Source organism: Empidonax traillii, unplaced genomic scaffold (genome assembly GCF_003031625.1).
Source record: "Empidonax traillii isolate 1590-97213 ecotype Southwest subspecies unplaced genomic scaffold, ASM303162v1 scaffold298:size702513, whole genome shotgun sequence".
NCBI lineage: Eukaryota > Metazoa > Chordata > Aves > Passeriformes > Tyrannidae > Empidonax > Empidonax traillii.
The window spans coordinates 45483-71654 of NW_020955491.1; the positions used below are offsets into that span (position 1 = coordinate 45483).

General features: G+C 38.4%; 1 protein-coding gene across 1 annotated transcript; it reads right to left on the bottom strand.

The window, feature by feature from the left end:
* Positions 1 to 1063: 1063 nt before the first annotated feature.
* SUCLA2 (succinate-CoA ligase ADP-forming beta subunit) lies at positions 1064 to 21226 on the bottom strand. Its single transcript, XM_027890799.1, has 11 exons — positions 21101 to 21226; positions 19546 to 19729; positions 11051 to 11150; positions 10692 to 10854; positions 7969 to 8097; positions 7411 to 7549; positions 6050 to 6211; positions 5826 to 5968; positions 3321 to 3441; positions 2969 to 3057; positions 1064 to 1876 (listed from the first exon to the last, which is right to left on the bottom strand). The coding sequence occupies exons 1-11, from the start codon at positions 21185 to 21187 to the stop codon at positions 1802 to 1804; spliced, it is 1392 nt and encodes a 463-aa protein (XP_027746600.1). The 5' UTR covers positions 21188 to 21226; the 3' UTR covers positions 1064 to 1801.
* Positions 21227 to 26172: the final 4946 nt, after the last annotated feature.

A 26172-nucleotide genomic window follows, 5' to 3' on the forward strand; every position in this document is an offset into this window, starting at 1 on the left:
CAATTACTTTTGGCTTGTATGTTTAGGTATGTTGTTGGGTTTTTTTTAAATTACCTTTTTACGGATGTTCCTTACCTGGCACATTATTAGTTCACACAGATTTCAAAGTAAAAAAAAAAAATAAAGCTAGAAGCGAACCCACATACTAAAAATTAATTATCTTCACTAAATTATTCAATGTCTAACAAATGTATTCAAACTAGTTACGTCCACAAATCAATCCAAGGCCATTGAATAGAAGCAATTCCTAGCATACCCAGAAGCCCAATTTAGCATGATAGGTCAACAGTATATAGTACTCAGTTGTGAAAGATCAACTAGGATCAAAAATAACCCAGTTTAAATTCAGAGGGAATCTAATTTCTGCTGATTTTTTTTTTAGTACTGCCAAAAAATTACTGAAATACACTATCCTAGTATAAGGTCTCTTTATTTATTACCCCACCTCCCTCAAAAACATGTTTTCTTCATGCTTCCTGAGGCACCTGTGGGTTTCCCCACATTTTATACAATCCTTCCAAGTCCTTTGTTCATGACTATATGATTTCCCATTCTGAAATCCCACCATAGATAAGGCTTCATTATTTCCATATAAAACTACACTATCATTAGTCAAGAATCTAACATTTTAAACAAAAGCAGATACAAAACACAAACAAAAAATGAGTACTGAATAAAAAGATCATCATCCAAGTTCCAAGTTCAATGTACTGACAAAATCAACAGCACTGGTGGTATAAGTAAGGTAAGAATAATTAATGGCTAATACTAGATTTGTTAGAAGCAATATTTCCCCAAAAAGCAATACTTTCCTGCATATTTATTTGTGCAGAGATCAGTTATGGACTCTTTAGAAGGATGTTATATGCATGATATCTGTCCAAGCTTTTCAACACACGTTCGTTCACATGGTTTTAATCACACAATGCATTTCAAGGAGGAAAAAAACTAATGTATGCCACTGTAACTTTATTCCTAAAAAGCTTTTAGTTTGCTATCTTAAATTATGGTTTAATCCATATGCAATTTTTCAAAATGGAAACAAATAAAGAAAAAGCCAGTAAAAGTTTTGGGAGATATTTTATTAATGTACAATTTTATTAGCAATGTACAAGAGACATTTTAATTATCTACGTATCCTGTCTCCTTGAAGTTTGGTAAATGCTTGTTCATATATAAAACTACACAATGCTTTTTTGCGAAGACCAGAAACTGTGAAAATCTAAGTGCTACAGTATATTTTGTAGTGATTTAACACGTTGTCCAGAAGAGTTACCAGTTACTTCAGTGAAGGACTTCTAAAAATAGTTCTGATCAAGTTCAAATGCATCTGTTCATAAATAATGATTGATTTGCTCATGTCCATCGTACTGCTAAGTACAACTGTCTCCAACATAAAATACCGTTTCAATACATTTCTCCACATGGACAACTAGATAATCCAGTCATATTTACTTTTAACCAAGGCTAATACAAATTTACAAGTAAAGTAACTTCAAAAATTTATTCAGAATTATTATTTTCCAACCAGAAGCTTTACTTTGGACAACGCAGAAGTATATTGCAAGTGACATTCTGCAGCAAAAGCTGGAGGCTTGAGAATAACAACAAAGAGAGACTAAGTATCAGCAATACATGCTTTTACAAGAATTCTGACCATTCTGAATGTTAACATTAATGACCAGATACTTAAGTTTGTGCGCCTGTCAATCAATACCTCCATAAAAAGAAAAATTAAAAATATCCCACAGAACACAGTATTTCAGAGAACATGTTAGACACTGGCATGACATTTCTCAGATCAAATTGGCAACTGAAATTTAACATCCACCTGAGCTTGCTTTGCTAAGCTTACTATTTCAGACAGCTTCACCACCTGAAAAACAAGAAACAACGACTTAATTTCAAAACAATCCTAACTTGACTGAGCTGGATCAATCTTTTTAAACAAAGGAATGCCAGAGAATCATCAGTAGATCATGAAGGGGGGGTGGGGGTAGGATTATTACCTAGTTCAGTACTTCTTAACCAACTTTTAAATGAAAAATAGTCAGGTCTTCTAGAAAACATCTGAGATAATAATGTTTGTTTCTCATTTACAACCAAATATCTTGACAAAATGCTAAAAGCTTTAAATTTTATGTGCCACCCTATTATCCTAGGAGCTGTTGGGGTACCCGCTCACAAGAGAGTCTACATATCTAGAGCTATTTCTTCTCTGAGTTTTTGTTGCAAGCATTTCTGGATCTTATTTTGATACCTTATGAAGCCTCATCTTCTCTTGCATAACAACTCTAAATCTCTCTGAATTATTTCTTGCTTAGAATGAAATGTTATAACTGAGTAAGTGGTTCTCTAGAAAAAAAAAAGACTCAGAAATGTGTTTCTTCATGATAAAAAAATCCATCAGATGCCTTCTAACTTTCTGCAGATCAAAAATTTTCATCTTCACTGTTGCTACATATTTCTAATGTGATTTGCAAAAACAAAGCAAGGCAAAACACACACCAAAAAAAAAATCACAAACAATGTGTCTGTCTAACTTTCTAATTATCTTATGATAATTAGATCAACAGGATGATCAACTACGGTTTTAATCATGCAGACTGAAATACAGTGGTGTATCAAAGGAAGTGTTACATTGCATTTTTTCATCCACCTCAATTTAAATATTTTCTCAAAATTAATAAAGTTAAGCTCTTAGCCACTCCGCTACCAAGAGGAGAGACTGATCTGATTATTGGTCTGGTTTTGGTTTCTGGGGTTCAGTAGGTTCTGCCCGCATAGTTGTTTCCCTGACAAACTATGTACTTAGTAAGTTGTTAAACATTTGCTTCAGGTTCTGATAATAACAACTGACACTGATTTATCCTAAGCTACCTTAAGTTGATTGAACAGAGTTTCAACTTATCAAAATCTGCAACAGATGCTACGTTCTGAAAAGAATATTCATAACCAGCTATCTTACCATTTTTGCCGCTTCATCCAAGTCATCACATGCAAGGATTTTGAGGCCACTAGCTGTTATTAAAGCTTTGGCATCATCAACTCGTGTACCTTAAGAAACAGATAAAATGCCACTTATTGAACAGGAGAGTACTACTACTAGGGAATGTCTTCCAAAAGTTAGTGAATAAATTTAAAAGACACCTTTAGTAGTTTCAAAGTAGTAAGCCTCTTTTTATTAACTCGCCAATCCCCACCATCTAAACTCAGGGTTTGCCATACTTTTCCATAGACTTCAACTTACAATATACAAGCTCAGTAATAGTTGTCAATATGGACAGAAATATATTCAAATATATATGAAGCACACTCACCTTGCAACCGTACCACAATAGGGATTTTTAGCTCCAAATCCTTTACTGCCATAACAATGCCTTGTGCTATAACATCACATCGCATAATGCCACCAAAAATATTTACCAGAATAGCCAGTACCTACAGAATCAATGACAATATTCCTGTTAAAAACGGCCAAAAGCACATCAGATAAAAGCACCACTCAACCTTTCAGCCTAAGAAAAATTCAAGCTCTTTAAATGTATTAAGGGATTCTGCAAAAGACGCAGAACATTTCTGTTCTAGAGAACAGTGGCAACAAAAGCACAGTTCTATAAAGTACAGCAAAACATACAGTATAACACAGAGCAGAACAGTTGCTTCAGGAAATCAAACTCATCAACTGCTTGTCTTTCCATTTCTAACAGTACTCCCAGCAGAGGTACCTCCCACACCAGTACCTCCACATACTGAAGATGTTGCACTAAAGAACAGAGAAAATTTAGAAAATTCTTACACAAAAGAGCGTTCACACACTTCACAAAAAAATTAGCATGCTTAGAGTTAAGCTATCTGAACTAAACTTTATTCAAGAGGACTAAGCTGACAGCTAAAGGATAGTCTTTTTCCTACTCAAGCAGTGGAAAGGAAGGGTAAGAAAATCACAGTTAATGGTGAAAAATTAAATAAAGCAGGAGCCAAAATGGATAAACAGCCTTGGAGGACAGAATAAACTTAACAGCACAAAACATTCCATTGCAACTGATTAATGAACAGTAACTTGGTTCTCCTTATCTTGCAATCAGACTAGCTCATCTTGTTACATCATTATCGCTTCTGCTACTGATGGGCAAAAGCAACTTAGACTGACATCCCAGAAGGCTGTTCCAAACTAGCCCTGAACTGAACCCCGAGTGCCAGTCAGACTGCAGTCCACGTCACAAGCAGGCTGCACAGTTGTTTGACTTTCAGCACCAGGAATCTCAGTTATAGTCATCATTTTTTGATAAAAGAGAGAGCAGCTGAAAGAAGGCAGAAAGGAAAAGTTGTATTATATCTGTTTGGACACCTTCTGTCCATACATCAGCAGAGAAATGGCATCCCAAAAACTTGTCCCAGATCACCAACCCCCAGATTCTCCCTTGTTCTCTCCTTTTCTCTCTGCAATTTAGATGTTCTGTGCCTGTGTCCCTCACCATTCCATCAGTTTGCTGGGAAAATCTGAAGAAAGAACAAGTCCTATGAGGACTGGCTGAAGGAGCTGGGGTTGTTTAGCCTGGAGAAAAGGAGGTTCAGGGGGACCTTACAGCTCTCTACAACTAGAGAGCCATAGAAAGGAGGTTGTGTAGTGAAGTGGGGGTTGGTCTTTCTTCCCAAATAACAACCAGTAAAACAAGAGGAAATGGCTTCAAGTTGCACCAGGTGATTTTTAGATTGACTATTGGGAAAAATTTCTTCCCCTCAAGTGTTGTTATGCATTGGCACAAGCTGTATAGGGAAGCAGTTGAGCCCCTAATCCTGAAGTTACTTAAAGAACTTGTAGACATGGTGCTTAGGGACAAGGTTTAGTACAGAAGTGGGTAGTGTTAGACTTATGGTTGGATTGAATTTTCAAGGTCTTTTCCAATCTAAATGGTTCAGTGATTCTAAACACTCTTGCAGCGTGTGCCAGACTCTGCATTTGGTAATAAAAGTCTTTCCAATGAGGCAGAGACTAAGCTCCTATGTTAAATCACTCACTATTTGTTTCTGGTCCCTTCTAAAGATGAGCAAGTGGTGCCCAACATTCTTGTGCAAAAGTAGCATATCATCACCAGGTTTTGCAAGTTACTCCCACCTTTTTCGGTTACCCCTTTTTTAATACTTTCTTTCTTTCTAAAAAGGCCCAAACTGCCAAGTTTCCACTGAGATAAGCATCTCTTATGCAGACCATCATTCCAGTCCTCACATTATTTTTCTGGAACAGTAAAATTTTTCCTCTAGTTTCAACTGATTTATTATTTTAATAACATGCAAACATTTCTGATAAACTTTATTAGGATGAAACACTAATGCCCTTCCCAAGCCCATTACAAAGTTATTTTATCTTACATTACACATAACCAGTACTTTAGAAAGTTGTTTGTGCACAGGACAGCAAACATTCATCTCTACAACACTATACACGAAGCAGACCTAGCTGCAAAAGAAAAAAAAAGTGGAAACCCATCTGAATACTGCTTTCTGTTTGAACAGTGGTCTGTGGGAGTTCCCAACTCCAAGATTTCTCGATTCAAATACAGCTCTAACTTCAACCAAAAAACACAAAACTGTCTATTCAGTATACAGCCAAAGAACCTATTTTTTAAAAAGTGAGAAAATGCAATAGGTTTTCATGCCTCCTTTATCTGCATCAAGATTAAACTAACATCTCCATCTTTTTCCCTTTCTAATTCTACTCTTATAAAATCATATTTTCTGGAGAGCATGCACTAAGCATTGTCTTCCAAATCCCAGCCTGTTTGCCATTGTGTAGGACCTCGATACGCCAACTCTTTCCTCACCTTTTTATCAGAGGTAATAAGCTTAAAGGCTTCTGTCACTTGCTGCACTGTAGCACCACCACCAACATCAAGGAAGTTTGCTGGAGTTCCGCCGTGAAGTTTAATTATATCCATTGTGGCCATAGCTAAACCAGCACCATTGACTACATGAGAATAAAGATAACATTTAGGAATTCGGTTTATAAATCCATTAGGTCATTTGAAATTCATTAAATAGAGCATACCTAAGCAGCCTATGTTTCCATCCAATCCTATATAGTTGAGATCTGCTTTTGCAGCATCCTTGTCTCTTTGGTCTTCCTGTGTCCAATCCTGCATATCAAAGATCTTCTTCTGACGAAAGGCTGAATTACTGTCAAAGTTTATCTTTGCATCCATGCACATCACTGAAAGGGAAAAAAAAACCCCACAACTAACCATCATTTAATATCAGAATAAAGCTCAACTGCTACATGAATGTGTTAAAGTATGTTAAGCCAAACTTGGCAGATAGCTAATACAGTCCAAGCAAAAAGACTTGCAGAAAAGACACACTTAGCACTGCAAGTAAATACAAGATTCTCTCCAGTTTACCCACACAATCAGTTAAATACCTTTAACTGCACAAAAAGGAGGATAACTGTTTCTTGAGACACTCTAAAACTAAAAAAGTTAACAACGAGCTGTTTGATAAATCTGGACAAATTATGCTTCAGTAATTAGCATATAATTAATTCTTACAGACGATCTCTGGTTTGAGGGTTTTTTGCTTTTAGATTAAGTATATATAGTGTGGATGCATGCATGTAAGCACACACAAACACAATGAAATACATGTCTGAGTTGGAAGAAATAAAGGTGTTGGGAGAAAACACACAAAACTAAGTTTTACTTAGATGTGGCAGGTCACGTGGAAAATCTGGAATGCTCAGCAACAATAATTACAAACTTTGATCAAAGGGCTACATTTGTGTTTAAAATTTAAAAGTGTGGCACCCGAGTTCAAGTACAAATATTCTCTACAGATTTATTCTTTATCAAGAGGGGAATTAGTTGTGATTGAATATTAGATAACTATTCTGCAATTGCATATGCTAAAAAACTGATACCCATCAAGGTATTATTTAATACATCAGTAATGTCTTTTAATACATCAAACCCAATCATTCAGTCATTCTGATGCCTGAATAGTAAAGGCAGGAGATGTCTAGAAGGTGTTACTATTCCGGTTACCTTTACAGTACCAGTTCTGGATACATGAGATGGCTCAAGTTTCAATTCATGAATTTGGAAAAGACCTAATTTCCATGAATGCCTTATCCTGGGTAGTGACTCAAGAGTGGAAGATGTGTTCTTTAAAAAGTAAAACCTTGAAAAATTAAAATAGGAAGCTGCTTAAACTTAAGATCCTACTTAGCAATTTAGAACAGATATCTACTATGTTTAGACTGCCAAATTTATTTGCTGTATTTAATTTGGTTTTCACCATACCGTGTTAAGGTTAAGTCCTCTTGCTGTATATAGCTGAAGTTTTAGCAGTGCAAAGCAAGCAAGATTTACAAAAACACCAAGGTGGTACATGAAGCATACGAGTAAGAAACATTACCAACTCCTGATGCATCCTCCACCATAGGATTTATTTCTATCATGGTAGCATCATATTTCAGAAAGAGATTATATAATTTGATCATATTTTCAGCTGCTTCATCCACGAGATTAGGAGGAAATCCCATTTTCTGGGCAAGCTGAAAATAAAAGATTGGTTATCGGTTAATTCATGTTAGCGGTGTCTCAGTTTAGCTACTATTTCAGTGTCGATTGAATTTACAGATGTAGAACCTGTCCTGTCTACCTGGGGGAAACAAAAGAGTAACTCTCAAGTTTGAAAAGATTGTTTTCAATACAAAACACTGCACTTATCCTAAAACACAGCTAGTAAAAATTTATTATCACATGCCTTTACAAACCCATATAAAAGCTAGATAAAGCACTGCCAAGTAGTTGGATTTACACTATCACCTGAAAATACTCAAGTATCTAGTTCAAATCTGTTTCAAAAAAGTGTTTATGACAACTCAGTAGGTTGAATGCACATAAACTTTACAAAATTTAGAAGCAGCCCTCCCATCCTTGATAATGTGTACTGTCCCACATTAACAATTACCCTAACAGCTTGCTCCTTTTTTATGCCTTCTACTATATCAATGGGTTCCTTAATTATCGCGTCAGGATTCTCTGCAGCAACATCTTCAATATTAACACCACCCTGAGAACTGCCTATCAGCACAGGACCCTAAAACAGAGAGGGAAAAAAAAAAGGCATAAGTAATTTTATACCACAAAATCGAAACTCAGCTCTTCCCACATGATAACTTACAGCAATAAAACCTTGTAAGAATTTTTTTTTTATTTGAGCATTTTACTTGTATCCTCTGAGGAGAGTGTTATTATCTTCTCAATACTCCTATATAAAACCTTTTAATAACACTTTCCAAATTTTAAGGTGTATGTTGGGTCTAATTCCTTTTAAAAAGGAAAACTGTCCTTTGTGTCCACTAAAACAACAGAGCAGTTAACACAGACACACTAGTTTTAAATTCTGATAGAAAGACTCAACTTAGTAACCATATGCATTTTATCTTTTAGGTTGTTACTAGAGAAAGAACAACTTTCTCATCTCCATGTTCTCCACTAACCCCTATACAAACACTGATCAAACACCAGGCATTCATTTATTCATTCTGCCATGCTCCAACTCCAAGGACAAATGTAAGTGTGCAAAATCTAATGATAAATTACTGCAAACCCACACCTGTTCAGCAACTACAGCAATCACTGAAAGTAAGTCATGGAGTTCTGACAAAACAGCACTGAATGATTCCATAATAAAAGAAATCAGGAAACCAGCAATGATAGCATTTGCAGCAATTTTTTTGTTTGGGGTTTTTTTAAGCTGCCTAAATCTCAACAAAAGCATTAAGGACTTGCTATCGTGGAACCTAAAACTCTCTCCTCCAGTTCACTGTTAAAACGCACTCACTTGTATCACCTCAACCTACCTTCCCTTATCAGCACTCAAGCATGGATTATGACCAGGGGTGTACTAAAGCATGGGTGTACTTATCAGCAGAGGTCTTAAACATTAAACAGCTTTATAACTGTTGACAATTAATTATAGCTAATGTGACCCTGGTTCAGAGAACATGCTTAATAATCATACCATTCCCCTCCCATTACCATCCTTCCAAATGGAAATATATAGTTGGCAAATTATCCTGCATCTAATAACAAGGCTGAACACAACATTTCTGGATATTCGTATCTTGAACTGTCAGGAAGCTACAAACACTTCATAAAATAACAATTGAAGTGAACACTTTTGCTTAAAGCATAAACCCCTGTTGGCGAATAAAATCCACGTCACCAAGTTCCAGTTTCAGCTGACTATTTTAGTCTTTCTTCCCCCTTAAAAAAAGAGGTTTGCAACATGAGGAATAAACACTGTGTGCTATTCAATCCTCACACTTCCTTCTTTTGAAAGGTATTTCCTCACCACAAGCATCCTATGCAAGTTACAGCAACTACAAGCACATTTAAAAAAATAACTTATGAAGTCAGCAATAAAAACAAAGCATATCCCTATCACAAGGCAATAGCCCACACAGTGTACTCAATATACACAAATAAGATTTCTTTTTCATACAAGAGCAAGAACAAGTCAGGAAAACGTGTTTCCCTTCTTTATCTAATTTGCTTAAATCAGTTACAGTAAATTTTATTTCCATAAGGATCCCTGCTTATTGCTTACACAATTTTAAGAGTCTAAATCTGTTCATTCACAGCATTATAGCGCCACCCTGTGGCAAATCTGGGGCTCATCCAGCAACATTTCAGTCTTCCCTGCTTTATTACAGCAAATAGGTAGGTGCCTAGGTCACATAATTGTACTAAAATCCAAAACAACTGATGCTTTCCTATCAAAAAGAATACTCCACAGGAAGAGAAGGGAGCAAATACAATATTTAATTCCTAATACTGTCACCAAAAAATTAGAGCACGGCTAGTTTTCTAATTCCTCCACAGAATATCATTTCATACTCCCACCAGAAATATTCCACTTACCAAAACCAGCGCCTCTGAAAACTCTGAAGCATCTGAACAGATGCATCTGAACAAAAACCCCGTTTTTTTTGAGCTTCAGAAAAATAAAAGTTCCAAGATCTGTTTTATCCCAGCTTCATTAAAATTATTTACCAAGTCATGCTCTATGCTCCACAGTAGAACACTTGTTTGTCAGAAAACACTGACTCATTTCAGTAACCTGGCTTGAAATGTAGCCTAAAAAAACTACATGCCCACACATAGAGTTCATACAAGCAGAAAAAACTGTGGTATTCATTTTCCTGAAAGCTCTGAAGACAGACCTGTAGGCCCAAATCTTCTTACCACTTCCTGAAGAGCACTGGCATAAGAAAGCTACCAGCACTCTCAAAATCGAGGGACATACCCATACACACTGAGAACTTAGTTTAAAAATACAGCCAATACGGGCATCCAGTAGTAGGTGCAAGCTACAACCAAAATGAAAATAACCCCCTCATTCCACCCATTTCCCCTTCAGCCATGTGACTCTGAACTTCAGCTGGGACTACCGATGCTCATTTATTATCCCGTAAATTTAAACTGTAGCATTTAAATCTTTAAAGCACTACAAAACTAAGGCAATCATAAAGTCAGAGATATTAGAAAACAAAATTTAGCTCATATATACTTTTGATTTTCAAAAGCAAGCAAGTGAACAACAGTACAATAAACAGTTTTGTTGATTTTTTGAAAATTCAGTTAAAACAAGTTAACTAGCTTACTTCTATTTCTCATATTACTCACTTGAAAAGACCTTTCCATTGTTATTGCAAAATAGTATTCTCTCCTGGGATATCTGCGCTCACAGATAAATACTTGATTGCATATCCTGCCCTTTTCTCCTGTCTGCTTGGTAAACAACTTCTTTCCAATCATTTGGGAGGAGATATCTTTCGCTTCTTCTGGACTAGAATAAAAGAAGCTCAGAATGTGACACAGAAACTGCTGGAAAAACAGAAGTAGCATTAAAAAAATCTTATCTAATTTTTGTTATTTTAAGGTTAAGAATTAAAACACTTGTTTTCAAGAAAGCAATAGGTTCAATTGATAATGTGAAACTTTTAAGTTTTTCCACTTGGTTGGATAATTTAGAAAAAACTTACGAAAAAACTATTTTCACTCCTCCTTTAAGGCCACCTTCAAATGTTCCTTTTCCTCTACCACCAGCTAAAACCTGTGCTTTTACCACAAGATCCTTTGTACCTAGAACAAAAGAAAACCCAAAAAATTGTCATCTGTGACTACTAAAACAAATTGTCCCAAGTAGAATAATAAAGGCTGCTTTAATTTTATCCCCCCGTCTCCACTCCCACCATTCAAAACACAAACGTGTAAATTGAAGACTGTATTGTAGCTCACACAGATTATTCCAAAAGTCTCAAATAATCTACACATTGCAACTTTAGGCTGCTCTATGAACAAACCTTGGTCACGTAGTATCCAGAAGTGTTGGTACTTTGAGTGTTCTGATACATCTTTAACATGTGTTTGAATCACAAGTGATTAAGCACCCAGTCAGAAATGGTTAGCATCTCATAGACTATTAACAAGATGAAACTGAATACCTGACACACCATAATCCAAGATTTTCCTCAATCAAGTACAAATACCCTATTTCTGTAATCACAATCTTCCCAGCAATGATATGCAACTATAGCACTTACCAAGTCAGCTTGCAGGTCTACAGCTTTCAGCAGAGCACTGATGCATAAGCTTGAGTGCTTTGCAGAATTTGGAGGCCTAAACAAATCCACTACTTTTCCAAGAACAGGCAAAGTAAGCCCTTTAGCTGGCTTTAAATGTTTAAAAAGTAAAGTATGAGAATATAATTAAAATGAAACTGGGGTATTCTGAAATATTAAAAGCAAAGAAAAAAGTTCATAAGTCATTTAAGGTGATAAAGGAAGAGAAGCTAAGTCCTGACTTATTATTCAAGTTCACTTAGAGTACAGAGAGCAACTAGACTGCAAGATGTTTTCACATTTGTTCAGCACATCCCATCTCCTCTCATGCCACTATTAGATGAGCCACTCTGGTCTTTCTGAGCAAAGAAAGAACTTGTTGTTCTCTTGGATATGAAAAGGGAACCATGGAAAAGCCTAAGAAAAATTACAGTACTCAGGCAAAACTAGCCACTACACATACTGAGGAAGATTACGGCAGACATAAAGAAGTTGTGTTGATTCCTATTTTGACCTGCACCCTGTCTTAACAGGTAAAACTTAACTTGCATAATATCACAAGCTAGGGAGGCTATAAACAAAGGGAATACTCAAGTTACTACTCCCAACTAGCTACTGGTTGATTTTACTTCTTGACCATCTACCTAACAACAGATCTCTGAATTCACAACAAATTTAAAGCCCTTTTTTTCCCACAAGAAGCATGAAGGTTATAAACACATAAGTATATCAACTTATTACAGCCTATGACCTAACATCTAATTCACTTCCTGAAGATAACTATTTTTTTAAAGCTACCAAGTACTGGCAATCAAGTAAGATACTTGATAAAGCCACACAAGACTTAAATTTTACTCAGTTACTCTAAGTACCAAGCCTGCTTTAGGAAACACTAAGCCTCATGTATAAATAAGACTGTAAGTAGCAGCTTCATGGATAAATGAATCCATGTACTCCAACATGCAGGATTAAAGTTCAATCCACCTGAAAACAATTTACCCTGTATCTACAAGGAACACAAATTCTCAGTGTTAATAAAAAAGAGAGGAAAATACTTTCTTATCTTTAAAGAGGTTAACAAAACCCATCCCCTAACACTTGTTCATTTGCTCATAGAGTAATCTACCAGGGCTCCTCTACAAGGATTTGAAGTGCCTGAAATATTTAAGATCTAATATATTCACAGCATTATTTTACTATTTTGAGGTTTCCATGGAAGATCTGACAATGTTTCAGAAGCAATATACTTATCAATCAAGACAAAAAGATTTAACTTACAGTCCACTTGTAAGTTCGGAAGAGAGAGTCCTATTTCTCCACTCCACTTTTCATTTCCTACAATAAGGCCAGAAGCTAAAAAGCTGCTACTACAGAGAAGTTTTCAGGAAAGCCAAAAGTTCACCCAAAGGCACCTCTTTGTGGTGGTCACTCCTTCTAGAAATAAAGACCAGAATTCGAGCAAGTCAAAGCTAGATCCCAACTAATGCTCCAGTAAGATCTCAGCTGGAACATTACATTTAGCTCTGGACATAGAAGTTTTTTCTGGCTACTAGGATGATCACTGAAATTAGGAGATACCCTCACAGGAAAAGACTAAAGGAGCTTAGCACTTCTTTACGTGTATCAAAGGGGAAGAAAGCAAGAACACGATTACAGTCTTCAGCCATACCCGAGGGGGATAGAACAAGAACACTCCACTGTGGTGTAACTCTTGGGGATGGTTCTCTGCAGGGCTAGGAGCTGGACTCAATGATCCTTGTGGGTCCCTTCCAACTCAGCATATTCTGTGATTCTGTGAACTATATGTACATCATTCATTCCAGTTTGTGCTCAACGTCACCCATGAACAAAAGCAACCTACCGAGGGAGGTCGATTTTTAAAATGGTACAAGAAAAAAGACCCTTCTTTACACAAAAGATGATGAAGCCTGCCAGGAGATGGGAAAGAAGAACAGAAGAGTCAAAAGAAACTGAGAAGAGATGTTCCCTCTGATATTTCTAAGACAACAAATATGAATGCTGAAGGGAAATGAGGGGTAATGGACAGCAATAACAGGTAGGCTAACAATTGCCCTAAATACTATGTTCTTTTATCTTTAGGTAGAGTATTGGGCTAAATGCATCATTCCCCTGATTCCATAAGATATTTTTTAAAAATGTCATTATTATACATCATTAAACTTTGTCAATATCTGAAAAAAAGCGTGAGAAGAACAACTTTTGACTTTTCACAATCAGTTTGGCTATAACTTCATTGTACTATCCCTTATGCAACAACCGTGTCATTAAATGAGCACGAAATTAATGATTTGTAAATTGTTTTCCTACAGCACTCCAAGCAAACTAGCTGTTTGACTGCATAAACACATAACACTTCAAGGTTTATTTAACCAGCTATGTTTACAAGCAATTAAGCTGCACAAATGTATCTGAAACAAAACTTAAGATAATATGTCCCAAGAAAACCATAATTTAAGCCACCATGCAGGAAGTTTATTGTTCAATAAACATTTTTTCCCACAGCTCCTATATAAAATTACCCTAAAACTAGGGGACAGAAATGTTTGCTCATACACCCCTTGTGCAGTGTTAGAGCTTCAGCACTGTCACACAATCTGACACAGAGAACTGCTGATACACAGTAATTCAAGGAAAAAAATCAGAAACCAGCAGCTACCATAGTTTTCTATTCAGTATCAACAGTTGTGCCCTTGTGTTTTGCTTACATGGCTTTGAAATACTGCTAGGCTTTTGTTTTAATAAAATATAGCAGTTTCTGCCCTAGAGCAGGAACCCACATACAAAGCCAGGACAGTTTATACCAGCAAACATAATCCCTCCAGACTTTTCTTGTGCCAGCACAAGCAATTGTATGATCATGCCTTGAGAAGAACAATTCCCTGAAGGCAAAAGCTCATCCAGCAGACAGTACTTTTGCAGACTTATGCGCCGTGTGCCAAGCACATGCACAGGGACACTTCAGTGAGCAGGACTTCAGCTTTCAGCAGCAGTAACAAACCGTAAAGCCTTAACACAGGGCAATAGAACATCAGCACAGATACCGTCCAAGGTTGGCAAGCTACGGGCCAAGGCACAAATCTCAGAACAAGCATGTGTTAAGCATCATGTTTCCATGTTAATGGTAGTCAGCACTAAGTGCACATACAAGTAGCACAGCCTGAAAAAAAATTAGGAATTGTTTAGAAAATTAAGAGTAGATACCAATGAGGACAGGCGTCCGAAATCAGCAGAATGCTGACTTAGCGCTGATGTGTTCAGGACAAACTTTATGGAAACGTTCTGCTTTACAAGTTTCTGTTCTGACTCTTGTCAAATCGCATTAATAGCCACTTCTCTGCCCAACACCAATTGCAGCAGCAATACTGCATTCCACATATTACGGATGCCTTCATGATAACTATGCAAGCCTAACTACTCTGACAAGACAACAATAGAAGGCAGTGACAGGTTAATAACACAAGTGTCAACCAAGTTCTCAACTAACATTCAACTGGAACGCATCCTGGGAGAGAGACAGAGACACATAACTTTTGCCTCAGGTAGTCTGTATTTCAAAGTTCTTGTACCAGAAAAAGTAACTCTCCGGTTTAACACAAACTATTTTTTTTTTTTTGTTACACAGATACAGTAACAGTTTAAACAATACAGTTGTATTTGCTGGCATTAGGAAGTAAAAAGATGGGCTTGTAACTAACAACAGAAGTGTCAACCTAAATAATATCCTGACCCTACTTCTCTCAATAGAGGCATTCAGAGGATCTCTTCAGATGTACAGTCTGCATTTTGTTAGTAAGTATAGTTTTAGAATTTTAACTTATAATTTTAGAATTTAGAATTTTAACTTCAAATTCACATTTTTTTCAGCATTTGAAACTTTTGAGTGTTCAAAGACTCAAAAGTATAACTTCTGAAATAATTATGTGCCAGGAATCTTCATACTTTCATTGAAAGGACCATACCAGTCAGGAGAGTAAACAGATGTTTTGCTATTATAAAATATTTTCTACTCAAATACTTCCTGACGTTAATCAACCGCATCAAGTTCGTCATCAGCTCACAAGACAGGTTTGGTTTTGGCAACAGCCTAAGTCAAGCAATTAAAATACAGAGGTCAAAATTTGAATCTGCTGGTTAGACAAGTTTACTTTAATTAGTGAATTATCATCAACAACATGTTTTGATATTTTAACTTCAAAGGAGTGAAGCACTACAGAAGAAAGCAAAAGCTGAAGCAAAATGTAAGCTTCAGATGTCAAAAAGGTAACATTTGCCAGAATTTAAGTACGTTTGGTTTCTGAATTACTACCTGCTACTGCTGGTTATCCTGAGATTTTGACAAGGTAAGTAGAAACGTAACTGCATGATTTTTTTAACACCTGGGGGATTTCTGCACAAATTTGCCATTTTAGATCATCATCCATGTCCTACAGCATCTGAACAAACACTCTGGAGTTTCAGACTCTACAGATAACCTAAAAGACATTAGATAATATAGTCAAGCAGGTAATTGACCAATGGGGAAAACTGATAATGGCAAAACAACCAAAAAAATACTGGGAACAAAATCTAGACATGAGCTTTCAGTACAACATAGAACAAATAAAAAACCCCAACAACTTAACCACAGACTACCAAGGAAAGTGTGGCACATACTAGGGAAGAAAACACCCTAGCTATTGTGCCACAGTCCCTGGAATACCTTTCTTTTGAAGAGCTAATAAAGAAAAAGCACTTTACCTGAAAAAATTCTTTCATACATTGTACTAAACTTTGATTTCTAACTAAATCAAGCCTGAGAGAAAAACTTCTATTTATAAATCTACCCAGGTTTACAAATTACTTTTTTGGTTTTTTGTTTTTAAACAGACACAGTTGTATGCCTAAGCAACGGATGGATAAATAAATAACATCAAAAAGAACTTAAAAGGTTTTAATAACATTGAAAATACCTTAAGAGGTCTGAAAAAAAACCATCTATTAATCACGGAACTTTCAGCAGCAATACGGCCAAGCCAATTATTGGAGTCATACCAAAGCATACCAAAAATAGAACATTCTTTATAAACCACATAGATATGGAGTTGAACTAGATCTCTCAAACTGCAGTAGCAAAAGCAGCAGACTCCATTGCTTTTAGTCTCCTTTCAAAAACTTTGATGTAGAAAAGTGAAATGTTATGCACTCAGTTCTCAACATCTCATATTCTGTACAGCTTTTTTCTAAAATTTGACACTCTACCATAAACATGTGGGATTCATTATCTGAAAATCCGACAAAACTACTGGAACACAAAAGCTTCTTCAAGATATTAATGACTTTAAAAGTTTTACTTCTCAAATCACCATGAATAGAAATATATGCTTCAAAACAAAAGCAGGCTTTGCTACAGTCATACAATATGTCACTCCCTTCCACACACCTGTTACTGGAGGAAGGTGTCAGGAAGCATCAAAACCTTAGTTACAGCAATACATACACTTTCATAGGTGCTGTCTAGCTCAGCAGAACACACTATTTGAAATGCTGTTTGTTTTCTGCTTTCACACTGATAAAGCATATGTTCTTCAAGAAATAGTCTTTAGGTTCATTAGTCATGTTCTTGATAACAAACACGTATCAGCTTCTAAATCAGAACTGTTCACAGTGCTAGCTGGAACACACACATGGTTGAGAGCAAACCATAAACTTGGGGGCAATCATCAGGACATGCTGCAGCCTCTTATCAACACTCAGGAACAGGACTTAGATCATTTTTTCAAAATTTAAGCGAGATGTTCATGTAACACTGATTTACCTACAGCCACAGCTAACAGGGATAATCACTGTTAATGGGACTTTTTTACTTGTTATACATTGGATAAAAAGTTACCAGTTTCTAAGTCAAGTATTTGCAAAAGAAATCCAATGCCAAACTCAACCTTTAGTCAGAAATCTGCTCTGTGTAAATTTATCAGGAGCATGTGGTTCAGTGCTACGGAAACAGAGCAAAGAGAATTACCAACTGTCTTTGTAACAGTCTAGAGACACTTTTGAAAAAGCAGTTTAACACATAAAAAGAAAAAAAATAATTTCATATCTACTGGCAACTACTCTTACACAACAAAAATAAACAATAAGCAGGTGGACAAAAAAAATTAATTTTTTTTTCATTTTGCTAGAGATTTGTGTTGTTTGGTTTGTGTTTTGTTGTTTTTTTTTAAGTGCATACTAAATGAAAACTAGTGGGTAAATTGCAACAATAACAAAGAAAACCCCTGGAGCAAAGGATAATCTGTCACGAATTAGAATAAGCTCATGTTTAAGCAATGCCTCAAAAATTCAAGATCCTTCAGCGTGTTCTTCCTTTTGGGAAGTCTTCCTTTCCTCATCTCAGCCACAGTGTTGAATACACACCAACTTCAACAAAGTATCTGGCTGAATTCCTTTACTGAAGGATGCTAACTCATCCACAGCAAAGCTTCATTTCTGTGATCCCCAAGAAACTGCACAGAGTCACACGCTCCAGATAAGAGGAATACCTGTGACATCACATGGATGACACAGAGCTATAAAACAGCAGTTGGATGTACCTACTTTGCTATAGGATCCCATTCCGAACAAGGAACAAGACAAAAGAACCCTGACCTATGAGTTTCTGGGCTGTTGATTGAAGAGCCATAGACAAAGGTTGTGTCTCATTTGCTACCAGCAAGATCTGTGCAGATATTAAAATAGAGCAAAGGGGTATGCCTGATTTGTGAAGTTCTGATCATGCTACAAGCTCACTCTTGACAGAAGGTGAGGGCCTGAATTTTAAACCATTCTCAGAAGTACTTTAGCCTCTTCTTTTCATATTAATAAAATTATTATAATTTTGTATCATTTACTCTCTAACAGAAACAGGCAGATAACACCTGAATTTCTGGGACATCAGAGCTTTTCAATTCCTTTCTACACTACAAAGCAGCATAACGTGCTCCAGAAAAAAAATTATCTTTTCAGATTTCATTTCTTAAATTAAATCTACACATGAAACTGAAAAGGTTTTAACAAAACCTATAACCTCAGGATTCACTACAAATGTATCCATCTGGAGGTAAATAGAGATTTGGGCACGTACATAGGAAAGTGGAATACAAGTAACACCCTTCATTAAAACTATGTGACAAGCCTACTATATTTTTCCAGGGGGGAAAAAACCCTTTAACTTTACATTAAAAAACAACCCAAACAAGCAAATCAACCAACCAAAAAGACTCCACCTATTAATGCCTAACACAATAGAAGCTGATTATATATTACATGCAAATTAAACAAAAAAATTTTACTTGTACACATAGTAGGTAAAGTGGCAAATTAATAGGCAGAGTCAAGTCCAAATTAAAGCTCATCCTAAATAAGGTATTTAAGCAACAGGCAAATGAGACTGGATACTTTTTCCACCAAAAATCCAAGAGTTAAGTGTATAACTACAAGCCATCAAAGCGCTCCCCTCCTGAATGAAGCAGGTGCATTCTGCCAGAAAAGCACACTCACAAAGGAGAGGACTTTACTCTTCTTTTGCAGCCTAAAGGTAGGTATGTTTTGCATCTTCTGCTCTCTATGACATCTTGTCACCACCACTGAAGCTCTTCACACAAGATTTTCTTTAAGCTTGCTTGAAAGCAGAAAGAAATCCAGGATTTGCAGAGAGTCTATTACTCATCTCAAAGTTTAGGTACTTATATTAGTCTAGGCTAATACAATTTATACTTGACCTATTCCTTCTTAACAGGAAGGCTGCTTCACAGGAAGGACTCTCTTAAAGAGAAGGTATATTCAGAACTCCAACCAATGCCTTACCACGATAAAGAAAAAGCAGTTACACCTTGTATCAATCCCATGCCTATTTGTAAAAGTTCTCTTTAATATTATACCTATTTCTTTTGCTATTTTGTAAGCTTCATCTGGTGTCTTGGCAACTATTCCATGTGGAACAGAAATACCAGCCTCCTTCAACAGTCCCATGCTCAGGTATTCATGGAGCGATAGCTTCCTCTGTTGCTGTTGTTGCACCTGAAATCCATGATTGTTGAGTATTCCTGGACCTCCAGCAAGTGCCTAAAGGAAAAGAATTTTAAAAAAAAGAAAACAAAACCAACAAAGAACATGACTGTTCTGAAAAACTGCCTGCTTTGTTTAGGTTAAAAAAAGTCTACAGATTCAACAAGCACAGGTCAGTATCCTAATGCAAACACCTGAACACTTAACCCTACCCTTCCACATCAGTCGTTCATGTCTAATCAGGTATTTAGTTTTGGAGGTTTTATTGGGCAGTGGAAAAGAGCTGATGAAGCTGCTAGCACTGACAAGGACCGGGCAGGGTTAAAACACCCTTGACTATTCAGTTAACATTTAAGTACTTTATGGAAAACACCTGTAAGGAAAATAACCTTGAGGAATTTCAGAAGCATATTGTAACATGAAAATTACTGGCAACAGAAGTGAAAAACGTTTGCTGCTTTTTTTCTGTATTTCACTATACAGGAACAAGACCTTAGTTTTTTACACACATGAAACAGCAAACCCACTGAATTCAGCTAATCCATGAACAGAGATTAGCACCAAAAAATTCATGGCAAAACGATTACAAACTTTTCCATTAATTTTTTTTTCTTTAGAATGCAGAAGCACCAAAGCAAAAATCAGCCTGTATTAGGAAGTTTCTATTCGACAGGATTTTTAAGGGGTTTTTTGTTTCACTTTGAATAAGCAAGCAGACAAACGAAAGAGCTTTACTATGACATTCCAAGGTAGCGAATCGGCAGGGCCTATTTAACCTCCAAAGGATTCCTCCTGCAAGCAGGAGGCCCTTTCCTTGGCACAGAACCCAAGGGAGAGGCGCCGACTGACCGCCGGCCCCGGGAGGCCGCGCGTAACACGAGAGGGGCGCTCACAGCGACCCTCCCCCGTAGGCGGCAGGAGGAGAGAGCGGCACCGGGTGTCACAGCTGTGCCTCTCACGGCAGCCCCCGCAGCTCCTTCGCTTGCACTGCCTGCCAGGAGTGCTGCAGCCAAAACCAAGCCCCTGCCCCGCAACGGCACTCACAGAAATCAAGAGCGGAGGCTGGCGGAGATGAGAGCTGCAAAAATTTGACTGACACAGCCCGACCTGTCCCTATGGGCAAGGTGACGGCGGAGATGGAAACATGGGGTTTTCCAAGCAAGTTAGGGGAGGGGAGCGCTGAAAAGGAATGGAAACGGTACCACGCCGGGAAGAGCTGCCACAAGCAAGAACAGCGCCCGCGGGGGGGCGAAGGTAAGCACAGGGCTGCCAGCCCTGCCAGCACCGCAGGGCAGAACGGCGGCGGGAGCGGGATGAGACGGCCGCTCCTCCCGCCGGCGCTACACAGGGAGCGACTGCGATCCCGGCCCGGCTCTGCCTCGGCCCCGGCTCCGCCGGCCCGCCCCCTCTCCCGAGCGGCCGCTGTACCTTCCCCGCGGCGGAGCCCAGCGCGGCGCGGAGACCACTGCCCCTGAGCCCGGCCGACGCCCGGCCGCAGATCATGGAGGCCGCCATGGCCGAGCCCCTTCGCCCTCAGGTGCCCCTGGCAGCGCGCAGGCGCCGCTCCCGGCGGGGGCGGGGCAGGAAGCGCCTGGCGCGGCAGGAAGCGCCTGGCGCGGCGCCGCTCCCCGCGCTGACGGCCCGTGGGGAGGAGCGACGCTGTGGGGTCCGCGGAGCCTTCTTGTTTTTCAGCTGTTTTGGTTTTAATAAAGGTTACTTTTTTTTTTTTTTTTTTTTTTCTGAAAAGGGTCCTAATCCACCCACAACCTTTCCACCTCGTCGGCCTCGACTGGCACCGCCTGTGTCAAAAGGGGAGGCGAGGGGCACAGCTCCCTTCTGCCACCCCACCCTACCGGTTCAGCTTCAGAATGGAAAATTTTTCTGTATTTTTACTCTGGGGAATTGGGGTTTTTTCCTTTTTCAGGGTATTTTCATGCAACAACTCAAACGCACCCATTATTTGATAAGACAAGAGGAAACGGCTTTAAACGGAAAGAGGGAAGGTTTAGATTAGACATTAGGAATAAATTCTTTACTGAGGGTGGTGAGGCACTGTCACAGGCTGCCCAGAGAAGCTGTGGATGCCCCATCCCTGGAAGTGTTCAAGGCCAGGTTGGATGGGGCTCTGAGCAACCTCGTCTAGTGGAACGTGTGTGTCCCTGCCCATCAAAGAGGTGTTGAAACCAGATGATGTTTAAGGTCCCTTCCAACCCAAACCGTTCTATGATTCTGTGACTGTAGTCCCAGTATTTCTAGGTATTTTGCAGCTCATCTTCCCCCTGCCCCACAGCAGGCCTCTCCCCCACCCCACGCCGCAAACCCCATTTCTGCCCCATGCAGCTTCAACCTGCGCCTCCCCTTCTGCAATTCAGGGTCTGTACCTTCATGGCCTGAAGTCGGTCACTGAGGAATTGAAGCAGGGGACAGGCATCTCTGCAGAAACTAGTGACCAGACCTGTGATTTACATGGAGGTGAAGCTTTTTCCTTTAAAACAAAACAGCAATTGGGAAAAGAGTAGTGGCCTAGGAAACTGGAACGAGAATGTCCTCTACCAATCATAAGGAAAAATGCAGTTATTTCTGTACATTATGAACATCAAAGCTAGATCTGATTTAAATGAAAGCCATGCTGGAGCTATGATTTCCCTGAGTTTTGTAGCTGGAATTATCCATTAACCAGACAAGTTGCCTTTTTGTTCTGAAACTGAAAATGCTCTATCATAACTTCTCCTTGGGAGAGTATTGAAACAGATGGAGTTACCATGGTTCAATTATTTTGCTCCTGATCCTCTGCTGTCCTAGTGTTGTCACCCCTTAGCACTGCAGTGAGCTCAGCAGAATGGTTAGCTCCGCACCTCTGTGTTCCAACATGCAAGGTAGGAGGATGTGTCACTGAACCTGTAAGCAGCTGCAAAATTTTAACAGACCACCCAAAATTTTCCAATGCAGCTGATAAAATACTTGCTTCCACCAAGGGCAAGGGAAAACAAAGCACTTAAACTTTTATGCTCTTCCATTCCTCTGTACATACAGTGGCTCTTCTCTAGTCATTGGGCCTGCCTGTGGTTCCATCACAGGACAGTACCCATATGCCATTTCCCCATATAAACTTCAAGAAATCTCAACTCTGGGAGGGTCCCCAGAATGACCTCCGCCCTGGAAAGAGTACCAAACAAAGTTTACAAGACAATGTAATGAAGCTTAGCAAAACTTTAATTTTAAGCTTAAAAGCCTTTATTTTCAGAGGTAAGTACTGGCTGCAGGTCAGGAAACCAGGCTTACATCCTGACTCAGTTGCTTGCTACTGCAAGAAAACTAGACAGCTCTATCCAGGCTTATAATTAATTCTTGCCTTAGCAAAGAGCTGTAAGACATTCAGAGTACAACTACTACTGTATCTTCTTCTCACTATAGGTGACTTACCGTTCCAGTTTTAAGATGAAGATGGTTTTTTCCTTATACATCAAAAGAAGAAATGTTACATGGTTGACAATACTTAAGGACTTCTAGAAAGAATGATACCATTGTCCATAGTATGATACACAGCTGTATGGAGAGCTTTATTTATCTGGATGATGTATTGTCCAATTTCTTTCCAGCTGAGAGAACTGGTTTAACTGGGATGCGCTGAAAAAAACATGGATTTCTGTCTTATCTGTCAGCACAAGGTGATCAGGAACCAGTGCAACTCAAACCTTAAAAACAACAGTTCTTGGAAACGACACATTGACCTTTTCTTCACCTTCTTAGAGAAACAAGAAAACATAACAATCTTGACTACAACCAGACAAATTCCTAGTGATTGCAGTTCAACTAACTCAGGTTTGTACAGGCTCAGCCTAATTCAATACCTATACTGCAAATGCAGAGTCTGTGCAAGGAAAGAGGAACGCACTGTAGTATTCTGCTAGATGTCCAGATGTTTTGCTAAACCTCCAGAAATAGATTTCTTTGAAGTTTAAAATTGTGAGATTTCTTGCTGAAGTCAGAATAAGCTTTTTAACACAGGATAAAAGTCCTGTATTTAAAACTACAGAAGCTGTATTTAAAACTATAAAGAAGCGGGGAAAAGGTACATTGCAAATGAGATAGAAGGAGCCAAGATGTTTTAGCAGACAAGAGTTGCTTGAGGCCAAATGAGAAAAGGGCTTGAGGCCAAATTGAGAAAGCATCCCAGAAGGCTCAGGCATTAAGAAATAGATATTAATTTGCTTTATTGTGGATTTACCACATCTACATAGTGACAATTGTACAATTTGTTTCCCAGACCTTGTAAGCTCCACTGGTTGATATCTAAGTTGAAAAACATCAGGGCAGAGGGTCTTGCAAGAAGAACATCAGAACGAGAAAGCCAAAGCCTCTGCCAATGATTCTGACATCTCTCCTAACAGGCATTTTATGTATGCAGTCTCAGGTCTAAATGGGTGCAGTTTTCTACAAGGGGACAGTATGACAATTAAGAAGCAGCTCACCATCTCTCCCAATAGAAGAACTGTAAAACACCAGGGGAGGCTGGTAGGTGAAATGTTCAATGAACAAAAGGATTTTGTTCACAAACGTGATTCTTCACATAGTTAAGCTGTGGAGGACCTTGCCATGGATGCTGAAAATTATGGAAGTTTACATCAAGAGGAGTCTTGCTAGGTTTAAAGAAGAGAAACAAGAGGGTTAGTAAATACATAGAAGCCATCTCTGCCTTGAGAAGTCACTGAGCCACAGATCGCTGTAGAATAGTAGTCAAAAGCCCCATCATGGTTTCTTGCCTATTATATTCCAGACATCCAGGTACTATGCTAGATGGATTTTTGTTCTGAGCTAATGGATACTTTTATATTCTTCTGATTCAGTCTCCCCTGGGATTGAATACACCCAGAAGTTTCATAGAAGCTGAAGCACAGTCCATCTTCTCCAGTCGTCCAAGGTCACTTAATATGTTAGTGGCAGAGCTACAAATAAAACAGATTTGTTTCACCACCTACACTCATTCTGATGACTCAGTCTTTTCTGTACACATCAGAGTAAAGAAATCATTAACGAGCAATGAAGACAGTACACCTATAGCACAGCTCTAATTTGTCCTATTGGTCCTGCATGCACACCCCATTATTCTCTATTACCTAAATGTGATCCAAAGTTATTTACGTTTTACAGCAAAAACAACATACCGTACATTGCCTGATTTCCACTAATGTTTATAACGCTGCAACATTACAACAAGGAATGATTTATTGTCAAAGACAGCAGTTTAGTGGAAATATTAGGTGTCGTGGAAATGCTTCTGCTAAAATACAAGTGAGGAAACAGTTAACAATGTTAAATATTCAGTATCAAGGTTTAGGATACCAACCAGCTGCTTGAACCTAAATGAGGGAAAATCCTCCGAGCTCAAGTTTCGGCCAGGTTGCTGGCAGGGCTTTGGTGCCATGCATTGCTGTCACATTCCACCCAGCTTCTCAGTGATAGCTTTCCAATGTAAAATATTTCAATATAATCCTCACGTCTTCCAGTTTATACTTCTGCTAAGCAAATGTGAATATATAGTAAATTCCACGGCCAGGGAACCATGTGCATGAAATTCTCAGTAAGATGGATGTTTTGTGTTTGTGAGGCTGCTTTTTAAGAAGCTGTTGTACGCTGCGTGCTTTTGTGACCTGCTTTCCCTATGTGTGTTCTTCTTAGGGAATGGCTGTATAGTCATTCTGGGCTGTGTAGTCATTTTAATGCTTCTTAGGCTATGTAGTCATTTTAATCTGACATAAATCTGGCCTGTCACTGACATGCTTAGTCCCACCATTCTTTTTCTCAGCTGCTCCTACTTGCTGCCTCCCTCATTTATGTACCTGATCTGTAAATCCCATCAGGGAACACATCCTGCTGAAAAAATAATCTCCCAGTGTGCTGAGTCAGGTTTGGCTTTGTACTATGTTTAATGTGATAAACTCTGTCTCGTCCCCTTGCTGTGTCCCCATGGCATGCTAGAAAACAAATTAATAAAAAAATTGGGTTTTCTAAATCCATATCGGTTCACTAATCCCGTTCATTGCATAGCAACTGCAATTAATAACAGTGTTGGCATAAGGAACAAGGGATTGGGCCTGAAAAGTAGGTGCCTCTTCTTCAAGAGCCACCTGGACACATGCGGATTTAAATACACTGAGCTGTTTATCTCACAGAAGTACTCTGTCAGATGAAATATTAGTAAACAAATTTACAAGAGCATATAAATCATAACCTTGCAAGCTTTTCAACAAACTATGGTGGCAGAAGATGCGCCTTACCAGTTTCTCATTCTTGGCTTATTCTTATGTCTTTCTTCAGTGGATGTCTGTTCACTGTCAAACTCAGAAACACCAGCCTATATTTACTTCATAATCTGCAAAAGCTAACGTTCTAAACAAGCATAATGACTATATGAATATTTTTTTGTATTTAAAAAGGTATCAGTAGATCAGTAGAATGACAATGGGTCACCCTCAGTCTTGTTACTAAATACTGTCTGG

Coding starts and splice junctions, on each gene's coding strand:
- SUCLA2 (XM_027890799.1), bottom strand. CDS start 21,187: ATGGCGGCCTCCATGATCTGCGGCCGGGCGTCGGCCGGGCTCAGGGGC. Junction 7,550..7,968: donor AAAAGGAGCAAGCTGTTAGG/GTAATTGTTAAT, acceptor TTTTATTTTCAG/CTTGCCCAGAAAATGGGATT. Junction 6,212..7,410: donor GGAGGATGCATCAGGAGTTG/GTAATGTTTCTT, acceptor TTTCCCTTTCAG/TGATGTGCATGGATGCAAAG.